The sequence below is a fragment of the Capra hircus genome, chromosome 4 (assembly GCF_001704415.2).
Source record: "Capra hircus breed San Clemente chromosome 4, ASM170441v1, whole genome shotgun sequence".
Classification (NCBI taxonomy): domain Eukaryota; kingdom Metazoa; phylum Chordata; class Mammalia; order Artiodactyla; family Bovidae; genus Capra; species Capra hircus.
Genome location: NC_030811.1, coordinates 75,314,899 through 75,331,210, shown reverse-complemented (window position 1 = coordinate 75,331,210; position 16,312 = coordinate 75,314,899). Strand labels below are relative to the sequence as shown.

The 16,312-nt window shown below is 38.2% G+C and overlaps 1 protein-coding gene across 3 annotated transcripts in view; it reads right to left on the bottom strand.

Moving 5' to 3' along the window:
- RELN (reelin) overlaps positions 1-16,312 on the bottom strand; it is a 544,299-nt gene that overhangs the window by 314,668 nt on the left and 213,319 nt on the right. For all 3 annotated transcript variants that reach the window (XM_005679214.3, XM_013963255.2, XM_018047261.1), the window contains exon 4: positions 7,745-7,815. In XM_005679214.3, coding sequence (XP_005679271.3) covers positions 7,745-7,815 — 71 coding nt within the window. The remainder of the gene's footprint in view (positions 1-7,744; positions 7,816-16,312) is intronic.

Below are 16,312 nucleotides of genomic sequence, written 5' to 3'. Positions count from 1 at the left end.
GTATTGCAAGGAGACCAAACCAGTCAATCCTAAGGGACATCAACACTGAATATTTACAGAAGGATTGATGCTGAAGCTGAAGCTCCTATACTTTGGCCACCTGATGCTAAAAGTGGACTCATTGGAAAAGACACTGATGCTGGGAAAAAAACTGAAGACAGCAGAAGGATGAGACGGCAGCGGCTGAGGTGATTAGACAGCAAGTCTGTGATCCATGAATGGGGCATTTATTATATCTCATGCTAACCGTCTATCCTCTCCACTACAATGTAGGCTTCAGTAAAGCAGGGATCTTTACTCTGTTCACTATTGTATCCCAAGATCTAGCTTAGTCTGGTACATGGTATGCATTCTATAATCCTTGTTGAGTACTGTATATTAAATGAATCCCTGCTTTATTTTCTACTGCTGGTGAATGAACCTAAGCATCTTCCACTTTCCAAAACAATTGGGGGTATACAACCTGGCACCTGCCTACCCCCACTCCAGACTGGAAATGAGAAAACTCTGCTTCCTCATCTGCCCTACAACTGTCAGCAGAATTCAATTGGATAGGTGCTTATAATTACTTAGGACCCTGGGATTCAAGGTAAAGACATAAAATCCCCAAACATGGTTTATGTCCAAGAGCATTCAGAGGACTCATTACTTTTTAGATGAAAATCTGTGAACAGTTTTCAGATTTCTTAGTGCAACGATTCATAATTTCAACCCAAGGTCAGTATAAGGAACATTGCTTTGGTAATAGCCACACTGCTTCATGGTGTTTTATAGCAAAAGTTCAGAGTTAAAGATTTTTTTTCAGGAGAGACAGATTTTTCAAATGTATAAAGTATAAGGTCAGCAACCATTTAGAGAGTATCTTCTTTATGCCAAGCATTGTTAGATATTAAAAAAAAATTAAGTCATGGTTGCTGGATTTAGGAAGCTTCAAGTAAGAGTGAGGGGACAGACTTGAGTACTTAAACAAATAATCATGACAACATGGACCAATCACATTATGGGAGCCAGGAAAGACCTCACAGAGGAACAGATATGGGAGTTGTAATTCAGAATTTTCCTTCAGTTCCTAGAAGTGATTTTTTCCACCTGCCTCAGCAGTTGTCCCCCTCCTTCATAATTTTATATTTGTTACTTTAGCGATAAACTTAAATAGTACAACCTAAATAATACTGAAACTCACTATAAAAAATAGAAAATGCAGATAACTTCGAAGGAAAAAAAATAAACATCTGTAATCTCACCACACTTATCTAGTTAGTCTTTTTATTACCTATTGGCTGACCCCGGATACAATTTTGTTCCAGCTAGATGCCTTCCCTTTTCGTTTACTGAGCTTGTGTTTTGTGCCAGAGATTCTAGAGAGTTTGGTAACACAAAACCTGGATCTAGACCTACTTTTCTGATTCAAAAATCCTCATAAAGCCTAAACCCAAAAGACAATGACCATCTATTAGCATCATTCTCCCCCAGGTCTCAAGAAAGGAAAAGCAGCCCTTGACATCCAGAAGCTGGCCTGGCACTCACAGTTGGGCCGTGGTGCTCTTCTGGCAAACAGAAACAATCTCACAGAACATCGGCTTCAGACAAAGCCACTGTAATCATGGTGGGTCAAGACCCACAGGGCCACTCTGTAATCACACCTGAATGTGAGCACAACCAGAACACTGTCCAACTCACAATACACCGTGTGTCCCTCTTTCCTGGCTAGTAGAAGTGACTGCTGCTTCTTTATCAATTACATTCTTAGCCTGACTCTGCTCTGCTTTCCCTTTGGAAAAGATTTATTGAGATCCTCATCCATAGAATACACCTACTTGCTGATAATATCCAATTCAGAGCAAAGCTCCTTCTCTTTAAACTTCAACCAAAATCATAAAATATAGGCCCAAATAATCATAATGATTGTTTTCATAATTTTCCAATCATGCTGTTGCTGTTGTTTCATTGCTCATTCGTGTCTGAGTATCTGACTCTTTGCAACCCCATGGACTGCAGCATGCTAGGCTTCCCTCTCCTTCACTATCGCTTGGAGCTTGCTCAAACTCATGCCTATTGAGTCAGTGATGCCATCCAACCATCTCATCCTCTGTTGTCCCCTTCTCCTCCTGCCTTCAGTATTTCCCAGCATCAGGGTCTTTTCCGATGAGTCAGCTCTTCACATCAGGCAGCCAAAGTGTTGAAGCTTCAGCTTCAACATCAGTCCTTCCAATGAACATTCAGGACTGATTTCCTTTAGGATGGACTGGTTTGATCTCCTTGCAGTCCAAGGGACTCTCAAGAGTCTTCTCCAACATCACAGTTTGAAAGTATCAATTCTTCAGTGCTCAGCTTTCTTTATGGTCCAACTCTCACATCCATACATGACTACTGGGAAAAAACCATAGCTTTGACTATTCAGACTTTTGTTGGTGAAGTAATATCTCTGCTTTTTAATATGCTGTCTAGTTTTTCATAGTTTTTTCCCTAAGGAGCAAGCATCTTTTAATTTCATGGCTGCAGTCACTGTCCGCAGTGATTTTGGAGACCAAGAAAATAAAGTCTGTCAGTGCTTCCATTTTTCCCCCAACTATTTGCCATGAAGTGATGGGACTGGATGCCATGATCTTAGTTTTCTGAATGTTGAGTTTTAAGACAGCTTTTTCACTCTCCTCTTTCACCTTCATGAAGAGGCTCTTTAATTCCTCTTTGCTATCTGCCATTTGGGTGGTGTCATCTGCATACCTGCCTTCTCCTATTCTGGAATGAGTACTAAATCAAACTGTTCAACTCTAGGTGTGCTCCTGATGGTCTCTCTCTACAAGGCAGTGAAAGTCTTACAAGGCAGTAAAAGTCTATAAATACTGTCTGGAAGAGAGAGAGAGACAGAGAGAGAAATAGAGACAGAGACAAAGAGAGAATCCATCTTTCCCTTGAACCTGCTTTCCACTTCAGTGGTCTTTCTCTCCTTTCCTTTAATACTAGATTTTTTCAAAGCCTCAACTTTATTTTTATTTATTTATTTCAGGCAAGTCTTTATCAGGGCCCCTGCTGCAGCATTAGGGAGCAAGAACAATCAATAGTTTCCCTTGTCAAAGCCTCAAATTTAAAAATGTTTCACATTTACTTCTCAACTCACAACAGTTTGTCTTCCCTTGACTGTCAGACTATAAAGCTTAGGCAAGAGCTTTCCAAGCAACCAAGCTGCCTCGTGTGGTCTGGCCACTCTTGAAACCATCCTCACATTAAATTGCCAATGACCTGTTGATTGAAAATTTCTAAAGCTTCTTTCTTGTTCTCCTCGCCATTCTTTTGGAAGCCTCTGTCCCTTTTGAATGTCTCTCCCATGTTGAAATGTTTTCCCTAGTACCTCCACTTCTGAAGCTTGTTCCTTCTCCAGAATTCTTTCTTTCTCCTGCCCCTGCAATCCCTAACATTCCACACTAGCCTCTTCCTCCCTTCTCTGGGGAACTCTTGGGATGAGTACATTACCTCCTCAGCATCCATATGCTGGTGGCTCTCCAGCTGCCTCTCTACTCAGCAGGCTGCTGGAGAGCCCTGTCGGAAGGAAAGCAACTTCTCAGAGCTAATACGTTGAAGTCCAATTTCATATTACTTCAACTATTCATTCATTCAATAACATTTATTGGGTGCACACTATCTAATGGACATTGTGGAAGGCTTTAGAGATTCAGTAGGCTTTCTTTGTGGCTCAGCTGGAAAAGAATCCACCTGCAATGCAGGAGACATGGTTCCTGGGAAGATCCCCTGGAGAAGGGAAAGGCTACCCACTCTAGTATTCTGTCCTGGAGAATTCCATGGACTGTACAGTACAGTCCATGGGGTCGCAAAGAGTCGGACACGACTGAGCAACTTTCACTTTCACTTTTTAGAGATTCAGTAATAAAGAGCCCAGTTCCTACTCTCAACGAGCTTATAGCTAACAACAGACAAGGCATGTGTGTTAATGTTCTTATTACAGTATTAAATATCACTTATCAAATGAATGAATGCATGCTTAAGTAAGAGACTTCTTTGAAAGGCAATGTAACGTGAGGGCTAATATCATGAACTATTGGCCAAACTGCCTGGACTCTAATGTCAGCTCGATCAGTTTCTAACTGTGAGATCTTAACCAAGTTATTCTCACTGTACCTTTGTTTCCTCATCATTCAAGTGCAGATAATAACAGTTTCTTCTTTACAGGGTTGCAGTAATAAACAAGTCCATGTTTGTAGTGTGCCTGGTGTGCATTATGGCACACAGTAATGCTGGCAGGTTTTCCATTTGTATTATTCCTGGGCTTTGAGAGTTATGTCACCATGCATAAGAGTTGCCAAGACCAGCTCGAGGAGGAGCATAAAAGGAATTTAAGATTTTTTTTTTTTCCAGGAGAAGGTAATAATACCTAAGCAGGATCTGAAACCCTGAGCTAGACAAAGATAAGAAGATGGAAAAGGGTCGTTCAGACAAAGAAAACAAAGAGTATAGAGTGTCAATAACATGAGTGATTGAGAGACAGGCATTCCAGGAATTTTAAAGAGAAATGATATTATACATGTTTCAATGCCATTCTCTCATCCAGGATACAGGATGCTTGGGGCTGGTGCACGGGGATGATCCAGAGAGATGATATGGGGTGGGAGGTGGGAGGGGGGTTCATGTTTGGGAACTCATGTACACCGGTGGTGGATTCATGTCAATGTATGGCAAAACCAATACAGTATTGTAAAGTAAAATAAAGTAAAAATAAAAATTAAAAAAAATAAATTAAATAAAATACTGACAAATTTTAAATAAAAAAATAAAGAGAAATGAAAGGATAACAACAAATGAACCAGAGGAGGAAAACTGAGGCCAGGTTGTCAGAATTTTTCTTATACCGCAGCAAGGGATTTTCCTCTGATGATAAATTATTGCCTCCAATTGAGATATTGAAGGGTTTGAAGCAGAGTAATGATAGAATCCTATTTCCATATTAGCAGCTCTGTACAGAGAACAGAAAAAGTGGGAGCAGGGAAAGTAGGGAGGAGGCTAGTACACAATTCCCCAAAGAGGGGCTAGGCCCTGATCTAATGGGAAGCAGGAGAGAGGGGGAATCTTCTAACACACTGTCAGTATGTTTTCTGAGTCTTTCACTTTATAAAAAAACATGTTTGTGAAAGTGAAAGTGTTAGTCGCTCAGTCGTGTGCAACTCTTTGAGACTTCATGGACTACAGCCCACCAGGCTCCTCTGTCCATGGAACTCTCCAGGCAAGAATTCCAGACAAGATGGCCTGCCATGCCCTTCTCCAGAGGATCTTCCCAGCCCAGGGATTGAACCTGAGTCTTCCACATTGCAGGCAGATTCTTTACTGCCTGAGTCACCAGGTGCAAACTATTATATATAGGATGGCTAAACAATACAGTCCTTCTGTACAGCACAGGAAAATATATTCAATATCCTGGGACAAACCACAGTGGGAAAGAATATAAGAAAAACCATATATATATGTGTAACTGAATCAAGGTGCTCTATAGCAGAAATTAACACAACATAGTAAATCAGTGGTAAATCAACTCTACTTCAATAAAAAATAGTTAATATGCTTATCCAGTAATCATCTTGTAATAATATCTATACTCAAGCTCCACAAAGCAAAATTTGCTTTGTTTAAATTCCTTAATTTAATTGAAATTTAAAAAACTACCAAGTATGTTGGGATTGAAAGATACTGTCCTGTGGTATAGACAGACTGTCATTTTACCCTCTTTAACACTTGGCTATTTCCCACCAATGAATAGGAAATTATTACATGTTAAATTTATGTTATTTTATTTGAGGATATAATTAATGTTTTAATCAGAAGTAGATAGGGCCAAAATAAATATATGCTTTATAGCACCAATTATTTCCCTTATTATTCCTGACAGCAGGAAGCCATCATTCTTGTCAGTATTCTTTCCACCTTATCTTGGATGGATTGATATGGTTTCAGTTGATTAGGTGCTGTTGAAAAGCTCAATGTTTTCCTCTGGTCCTGGGCTGAAAGGCATTTTTTAATAATATACACATCTACCATCATGTAAATTATGTAAGGCACTTTCTTCCTCACTGGTTGAGAATTTTTTCCCATGGATTTTTCTTGTTTTTTTTTTTTTTTTTTCCTCTTCATTTCAAATGAATCCAATCCCAACAATTTATGTACAACAGAAGAGGCTCAAAAATCCAAGGCTTAAAATAAATCAGTTTTTAGGCAATGATAAATGTTAATAAAATTAGACATATCTTCTGACTCTATGCAATTTTCTGGACAGAAAACTGCATAGTCAGGAGAAGATACATAGAATATATATGGTGTTCTATATTTTTAGTAAAGTGAACACTTTCATAGTCTGAAAAAAGATTTACAGTGTGATAGATTTCTTCAGCCTACTACAAAGGCTATCACACTTTTCCATTCTCAAAAGTCACAGAATACAAATCTGTTCAAACAAAGAACACTGATAATATATCTGCAGCTAGAATCAGAGTGGGGTTTTCTAATTTGAGTTATTATATAAACAATCAGAAGTTTTATAGTAATAGTTATCAAGTATCACATTACTTAGATAAAGCTATATTGGTGATATATATATTGCTACAAATAATAAATAGCACTATCTTAAGCCTTTCAAAAACCCACATAATTTTCCTCATTTCTCTCTTAAACCCATTAGAGTCTCTTCAGCAGAGAGATAATTAGTAGAAATTTCCTTCAAATTCACTATTGCAATTAAGTTAACAAGTTTCCCCAAATATCACTCTGTAAACAAAAACTGACAATATGTCCATGATGATGGTGAAACTGGGATGATATATACAAAGACTGGCTTCAAATATATTAATTGTCAGGATGCTTAAATCAAGGAACATATGTATGGCTGAGGAAAAACTTGTATTCAACCTATCAACATTTTTGGAAAGGCTCATATGCTAAGCACTGTGCCAGTTTCTAGGGCAGCAAAGAGCACTAAGGCATGGTTCCTATACTTGAGAAGCTCAGTCTCTCAAGGATGATATCCATCACTTTTCAGAAGAAAGTTCTATGTTAAGTAGTAAATACAACAATGAAGACACAAGCAAAGTTGGGTAGAAGTTCAAGAGGCAGTGGGAATAAACTTGTGTGGGGTCACAGACCTTGGTATTTACCTTTCCATTGCGTGCACATGCATACATTTACATATGTGCATCTATAAGTCTTTGGTATAAGACTTTTGTGAGAGTCTGGATGTGTATGAGGCAGTCACAAAGCTTAATGTGACTACTGAACATATACCTAATGTACCTAAAATGATGCTGCATCTGAAATTAATACTGCACATGGCTGAAACAAGTATATGGATGCTATACAATGCTCATATATAACATAACCAAATATTAAAAGCAATAAACATTTTTGACAAAGTTACTAAGAAATTTAAGTAGTAAATTAAGCAGGTATGTTTCTGTAAAATTCTAAAATTACTAAGATTCACATTTCCAAGACAACTAAATATAATTCATTAAGAAAAAAAAACTATAAGAAGATAAATTTCCTGTTGGTTTATTGTGCTCACAGTTAGTATCTTCAGAAGTCTACAGATCTTTATTAGTAAGTAGCAACAAGATAATTATTAGATATATTAAGGGGTCAATAACTCCATTTTCAGAGCATATGATCAAGTAATAGTCATGAAATGCTTACTCAGTACCATGAATAATTTTGACACAACCAACATGAAGTAGTCAAAGATGATTCTTACCTCCTTGTTCACACAACTGCTGGGCTAAAGCATCTTTGAAGATAATCTGGCCCCTGTGTGTTGCTGTAGCCCTGGAAATGAATAGGAAATGGTTAACACAAATCTTGTAATAAGTTTGGTGATAACAATGTATTTTTAAACTTTTTAAAACCTTATTTTAAAATGTTACATGGACATGATCTTTTTTAAAATGAGTGCATCTAAACAGAGATGAAAATGAATAATAGAGTCAAGGCTTAAACCAAAGCACCTGCGTTGAGAATTATCTTCTGGTTGGTTTTACTTTGTAAAGATACTCTAAAATTTGTGGGTTTATTCTGAAAATTGCAGGTGTGAGCAAATCTTGGGTAGGGAAAAAAGCACAGAAAGGATGTTTATTAAAATCATTCTTCAGGAGACCTTGATATTAAATGTTTTGTAGTACAATAATGATATTAGCACTGGAGGAAGATGCCCATAATGTACTTTTTTCTGATATCAATGGTTACCATAACACAGAGATTTGAGACCAAGAAATACATTTTTAAGGTTTTGTTTTGTTTTTAAAGAGGCCTATTCTGAGCTTTCATAATATAAAGTCTGCCATAATAAAATACACCTTTTCCCCCACTGGGTCTAATTTACCATTTGAAGAAGATGTGCATCTTTTACCTCCTCTAATCAGAGCTGTGCACATGGATTCATGAAAAAAATAACATCCTTGTGGCAGATTTGTTATTCAATAGCTATAATAGGAACTGTCTTATTAGAGGAAGATTTATGCTTTATATTTGAAGTGTTTTTTCTTAAACAAGATTTTTTCTTTTGGTACATAATGTATTATCTAAACAAATTTAAAACAGGAAATTATGCCTCTTCATAAGAAAGTTGATTTCAGAAAATAATCTATACAAAATCTTTTTAATAACTAAAATGTATTAACACCAAATCTCAACTTTAGTTCTAGCCAAAACCAGGCTAGGACAAAAACAATTTGATCCAGCCCTCATTTACTGAAGATGGATTACATTCAAGGCACTGGACTAGGTCACAAAAGGCAGTGTTTGGCCTCTGCGTCTCCCCTCCATATGTGCATCCCTCAATGGACATCTTGCCCTTTGTCCAGCCCATTAGGACTCATGGTTCCCAACATCCCCATTCTGGTCTCCAGGTGGATGCATGTTCTTCCTCCATGCTGCAGACCTTACTGATTTCTATAATGCATTGGACTGTTACTATTGCTAGTGTCAGTCCCCCAGGACCCAAGTCTCTGGAAGTAATCTGATCAACTAAGCCATGCTGAAGTGTTAATGGGTGATACTGCTCCAACTAACATATTTCAGCTGTGACACTGAAAATACTATACTTTAACACACACAAACAATGACACAGTAGCGGGAGTTTTGAATAGTGGGAGAGAGAGATTACTGGAGAGAAAAATCACTGGGCAGCCTTCAACTCCCATTCTATATGATGTTTACAAGGGTAATCAGCCCTTGCTACTGCATATTAATCATTATTGAAACCACAGATAAACAGATACTACCACTATCCCTATATAGTCACATGTATTTAAATGGTTTTCGTTGCTTTTAGCAAGCTGAAAGTGAGAGGGACTAAATTAAGGACCAATCCAAGCCATAAACAAGACCCACAGACCCACAAATTAATTACAAGCTTTATTTCCAGAGAGAACATGGAAATTTAATTTACCTAAACAAATCTCAATCAAGTCAAGAGCTTCCAAGTTCACATATACTTCCGACAGCAAAACAGCAATTATAAATGTAGATTTTTAATTTGACATTGACTACAGAAGGGATATATTCTCTGAAATCACTAACCACCAAGAAAAGTCCTGCAACGTACAGTATTTAAATAATCATTCATTTTAGGTGTCTTTGGATTATAAGTATATAATATTCTTATGGTAATATTTCTCATTGGTCCACACACTTAGTTATCATTGTGCCAGTGTATGGCTCTGAACATGAAGGAGCCAAAGTATTCAAATAAAATTCATGTCACAGAGGTTCTGCCTTTTCGCTGGAAATCAAAGGTACTGGTATATACACTGGTCACTGCACAGAGCCCTGTAAATAGTCCAGGCCACTTCCTCCACTACTCAGTTTCCTCAGATTTAGAATTTCATTCATGCTCTTACTTTTGCTACTGGGGTTCAATGAATGAATTTCTAAGAACTATAGAACAATTAAAACTGAATAAATTTTTTTCATCTAGTCAAAATTTCTTTAGCAGTGGTACTCATTTTTCAAACAAATATTACAGAACACCTATATATGAACAGGGGAGCTCCAGCTTTTGAAGTTGTTGGGTTCCTTCTTTTCAGCTAGCATGCTCCCTAGGGCCCAGTCTCCAAAAGTTCCTGGTATTCTTCCCTGGAATACTTGGGGATTTGAAGTAGAAAAGTTTGAAAACCATTGAACTACTCTGACTCTTTACAAGAAACAGACGCCCAGGGCGCACCTGCTGAAGGTCACATAGCCTGATAATGGCAGATAGAACCTGATTTCAGGTCTTGATTCCAAGCCTTGGATTCTTCTCACTGCATCAGTAGTTTTCAAAATGTGCTCTATAGTGTGCCCAGGGGTCTCCAAGGGAGCCCAAGGGATGGGCAGCAGGAAATGCTTCAGGCACCATTAATTCATCTAGAGCATCTGGTTCTAACATATGTTCTAAGTATTTAATTCTGTTTGAAGAAAGGGTTCAGCAGTTTCAAACTGGATTGATGAGCACACTATGTGCTCAATGTCATTATCAGAAGTCCTCTGCTTGGGAGAAATAAAAGTAGTAACAATAATAATGTGACTGATATAGGTAAGTATAAGGCATACATATACATATATCATGCACATATATATGTAAGGGCTCTATATCTGTTGTAAGGGCTGTGTGTAAATTAAGTCAATTAATATCAACAACAACGCTAATAGGTAGGTACTATTACCCTCATTTTCCTTGGACACAGAACTATTGTTTCAGCTGCTTAATGTCTTGTAACTGGTACTAGGTCAGTAGTCAAACTCAGGCAGTCTGAATGTCAAGATCTTATTTTATGTTGTTCAGTCATTCAGTTTTGTCCAATTCTTTGTGACCCTGTGGATGCAGCACACCAGGCTTCCCTGTCCTTCACCGACTCCCAGAGCTTGCTCAAACTCATGTCCATCAAGTCGGTGATACCATCCAAGCATCTCATCCTCTGTTGTCCCCTTCTCCTGCCTTCAATCTTTCCCAGCATCAGGGTCTTTTCCAGTGAGTAAGTTCTTTGTATCATGTAACCAAAATATTGTAACTTCAGCTTTAGTATCAGTCCTTTTAATGAATATTCAGGACCGATTTCCTTTAGGATGGACTGGTTTGATCTCCTTGCTGTCCAAGGGACTTTCAAGAGTCTTCTCCAACACCACAGTTCAAAAGCATCAATTCTTCGGCACTCAGCTTTCTTTACGGTCCAGCTCTCATATCCATACATGACTATTGGAACAACCACAGCTGTGACTATACAGACCTGGTCAGCAAAGTAATATCTCTGCTTTTAAAACACTGTAGATGGTGACTGCAGCCATGAAGTTAAAAGATGCTTACTCCTTGGAAGAAAAGCTACGACAAACCTAGACAGCATATTAAAATGCAGAGACATTACTTTTTTCAACAAAAGTCCATCTAGTCAAAGCTATGGTTTTTCCAGTAGTCATGGATGGATGTGAGAGTTGGACCATACAGAAAGCTGAGCACTGAAGAATCGATGCTTTTGAACTGTGGTGTTGGAGAAGACTCTTGAGAGTCCCTTGGACTGCAAGGAGATCAAACTGGTCCATCCTAAAGGAAATCAATCCTGAATATTCATTGGAAGGACTGATGCTGAAACTGAAGTTCCAATACTTTGGCCACCTGATGCCAAGAACTGACTCACTGGAAAAGACCCTGATGCTGGGAAAGACTGAAGGCAGGAGGAGAAGGGGATGACAGAGGATAAGGTTGTTGGATGGCATCACTGACTTGATGGACATGACTTTGAGCAAGCTCCAGGAGTTGATGATAGACAGGGAAGCCTGATGTGCTGCGGTCCATAGGGTCTCAAAGAGTCAGACATGACTGAGGAACTGAACTGACTGACTAGGTTTATCATTAACTTTTCTTCCAAGGAGCAAGGATTTTTTAATTTCATGGCTTCAGTCACCATCTGCAGTGATTTTTGAGCCCAAGAAAATAATGCATCTCACTTTATAACTATTACATTAAATTGTCATTGATCTGATTCAAAGACTTGATGGTAGTTTTCCATCTTTTTTTTTTTTTTTTTGGAGGAGACCCTGCTTTCTGGGCCTAATCTTTAAATCCATGCCTCCTAGAGACTGTGCTCTCTATTCCAACTTTTCAGTCAATTTCTCTTGATCACTTCTCTCATAGGGTTGAGTCCTTTGGCTTCTATTCAGCTCACTACAGTTCCCTTTGAGCTCTGCCCCATTTCCTCCATCAGCCCCCAGATCCCTTGCATCTCTCTTATTTCCTACCAAATAGAAACATGCTGGATGCCAAGCTTATTTACACCACTGTCCAAGTTCTAGGATACAAGGACACAAACATATGCATTGACAAATAATCATCATGTACATCACTTCCTATACAAATCTTTAAATCCCTCAGATCGCATTTTTAAAATACACATCCTACAATAGGTGCCTGGTTAGGTGACTTTAAGGGTCTACTACTTAGCACCTTATCTTAGGGGGAAGAAAAAGCAGAAGCCTAGGTAACCACCAAGAACCCAAGTTCCATTACTTTTACACATGAAAGGCCCCAGGCTGTGATTTTTCTCAGTAAGGGCAAGCCTACTTTGAACACATTCAGAGTTAATGAAGTAATTCATGGTGGTTTACTGAAGAAGCACAGTACTTACTTCAAATATTTTATGGAAATATATATTTATATAAAATATATTTAAATATATACATATATAGTCAAAATATAAATGTATAAACATAAATACATCTAAATATAAACATATATTTATATATTCCAAAATTGCTAAAATCACAGTAATTCAGAGTTAAAAGACCCTAGAGGTTATGTCTTTCAATTTTTAACCCATGATATATTTGTCTTTCTACAAGACCTTCTAGAACTAACACCCAAAAGAGATGTCCTTTTCATTATAGAGGACTGGAATGCAAAAGTAGAAAGTCAGGAAATACCTGGGGTAACAGGCAAGTTTGGCCTTGGAGTACGGAATGAAGCAGGGCAAAGGCTAATAGAGTTTTGCCAAGAGAACACACTGGTCATAGCAAACACCAACAACACAAGAGAAGACTCTACAAATGGATATCACCAAAACAGACATACAAATGGACAATACCAAAATCAGATTGATTATATTCTTTGCAGCCAAACATGGTGAAGCTCTATACAGTCAGCAAAAACAAGACTGTGGCTCAGATCATGAACTTCCTTATTACCAAAGTAGGGAAAACCACTAGACCATTCAAGTATGATCTAAATCAAATCCCTTACAATTATAAAGTGGAAGTGATAAGTAGATTCAAGGGATTAGATCTAATGGCATGCCTGAAGAACTATGGACAGAGGTTTGTGACATTGTACAGGAGATAGGGATCAAGACCATACCCAAGAAAGAAAATACAAAAAGGCAGAATGGTTGTCTGCAGAGGCTTTACAAATAGCTGTGAAAAGAAGAGAAGTGAAAGGCAAAGGAGAAAAGGAAAGATATACCCATTTGAATCCAGAGTTCCAAAGAATAGTAAGGAGAGATAAGAAAGCCTTCCTCAGTGACCAGTGCAAAGATAGAGGAAAACAATAGAATGGGAAAGACTAGGGATCTCAAGAAAATTAGAGATACCAAGGGAACATTTCTTGCAAAGATGGACTCTATAAAGGACAGAAATGGTATGAACCTAACAGAAGCAGAAGATATTACAAAGAGGTTGCAAGAATACACAGAACTGTACAAAAAAGATCTTCATGACCCAGATAATCACAATGGTGTGATCACTCACCTAAGGCCAGACATCCTGGAATGCAAAATCAAGTGGGCCTTAGAAAGCATCACTGTGAACAAAGCTAGTGGAGGTGATGGAATTCCAGTTGAGTTATTTCAAATCCTAAAAGACGATGCTGTGAATGTGCTGCACTCAATATGCCAGCAAATTTGGAAAGCTCAGTAGTGGCCACAGGACTGGAAAAGGTCAGTTTTCATTCCAATCCCAAAGAAAGGCAATGACAAAGAATTCTCAACTACTGCACAATTGTACTCATCCCACATGCTACTAAAGTAATGCTCAAACTTATCCAAGCCAGGCTTCAACAGTATGTGAACTGTTAACTTCCAGATGTTCAAGCTGGATTTAGAAAAGGCAGAGGAACCAGAGATCAAATTGCCAACATCTGCTGGATCACCAAAAAATCAAGAGAGTTCCAGAAAAACATCTACTTCTGCTTTATTGACTATGCCAAAGACTTTGACTATTTGGATCACAACAAACTGTGAAAATTCTGAAAGAGATGGGAATACCAGACCACCTGACCTGCCTCTTGATAAATCTGAATATAGGTCAGGACACAACAGTTAGATTGGACATGGAACAACAGACTGATTCCAAATAGGGAAAGGAGTATGTCAAGGCTGTATACTGTCACCCTGTTTATTTAACTTATATGCAGAGTACCTCATGAGAAATGCTTGGCTGGATGAAGCCCAAACTGGAATCAAGATTTCTGGCAGAAATATCAATATCCTCAGATATACAGATGATACCACCCTTATGGCAGAAAGCGAAGAAGAACTGGAGAACCTCTTGATGAAAATGAAAGAAGAGAGTGAAAAAGTTGGCTTAAAACTCAACATTCAGAAAACTCTTAGTTTCTCATGGCATCTGTTCCCATCACTTCATGGCAAATAGATGGGGAAACAATGGAAACAGTGACAGACTTTATTTTGGGGAGCTTCAAAATCACTGCAGATGCTGACTGCAGCCATGGGATTAAAAGACGCTTGCTTCTTGGGAAAAAAGGGAAAGAGGGAGGAGAAGGTGACGACAGAGGATGAGATGGTTGTATGGCATCACTGGCTCAATGAACGTGAATTTCAGTAAACTCCGGGAGTTGGTGATGGACAGAGAGGCCTGGCGTGCTTCAGTCCATGGGGTAGCAAAGAGTCGGACACAAATGAATGACTGAACTGAACTGATAACAATATATAGCTATGGTATATGGTGACAGGCATTTATTTTCAGAATTATATTATGCAATTTATAGTTCTCTTTTGGGAGGAAGTCTATCAAAGTTGAGATGCTAATAACTATGTTGGTACTACTTGCAACTTAATTTTTGATAATTAGCAGTAATTTTTCAGAAGAGTTCAGAAAATATCCTCATTGTTCAGTGTTCTGGGGAGCAGACCAAATTTCTTGAATAAGCTTCTAATTAGTACTTATCTTCTTGGGAGATGCATAGGTTTCTACAGCAAGTTTGCCAACAAGAATCTCTGTTAAATAAGTAATTTTAAAATTAGAGGGACTGTTAACGATATATCATTTGAAAAGCTCCATAGATTCTATCAGATGAAGAAAGTTCATTATGGATACCATATTCAGAGTTTGAAACAGCCTCTGTTATGAATTTAAAAAAACCACCATATTCTAATTTTAACTGCATTCAGAGAGCAACTGTCTAGTAGGCTGCCCAAGCCATTTAACAGTGAGTGTGTGTTGTGGTGATGTACGAACCTGGAGCTCACAGTCCCTGGAATCAGAAAGATGAGTGGGTGACCACAGGGAGCTGCCACTGATAAGCTGAATACATACTTCTTTAATTACTTGAGGCTTCAGATTCTCTATATGAAGACAGGGTTAATCTCAACAGGTATTATTTAAAGATAACAACATTTACTCTTAAGATACTTATAGTCTCTCTACCTAAATAGATTTCAAGCTTTTGGAATAGTAGAAATAGTTAATTAAAAAGAAATTAATTCCCCACAAGGCATCTGTCATAATGGCAGATGAACATATGAGTGAATCAAAACAATTTTCAGCTCATAATTTGCTTCTGTTCTGAATATTGCCATCAAGTTTCCAAAACAGGACTGAAAAGGAGTTTTAGTATAGTTGCTATAACGCCTACCCAAGTGTACTGTTTCATTATTTCACGAATCAATTTGCTCCCAGATTAACCTAAGAATCATTTAAAAAAGAATCATTTTTCAACCTAGGACAATGTGCACTCTCTTGATAGGAATCTCTTTCCAGATTCATCCCCATGCAGTCACAGCTTTCACACTGTGTGAGTTTTCTTTCTAAAACTGCTTGACATCCTTCTGTGGCTCTCCATCACTTAAAGCAGTCTGTCAGATTCCTTAGAATGACCTAAAAGGTTTTTTAGGATCTGGTCCCTGCCTAGTATGTCTAGCTTCACCTTCCATGGCACCTTGTAATTGAGCCACAGAGTAGTCTTCACAGGTTCTAGAATGCCTGGTTTCTTTCATGCCACTCCTTCCCCAGTTTTTCACATCCTATCACCTGTCACTGAAGACTCTTGCCAAAAATCTTTTTT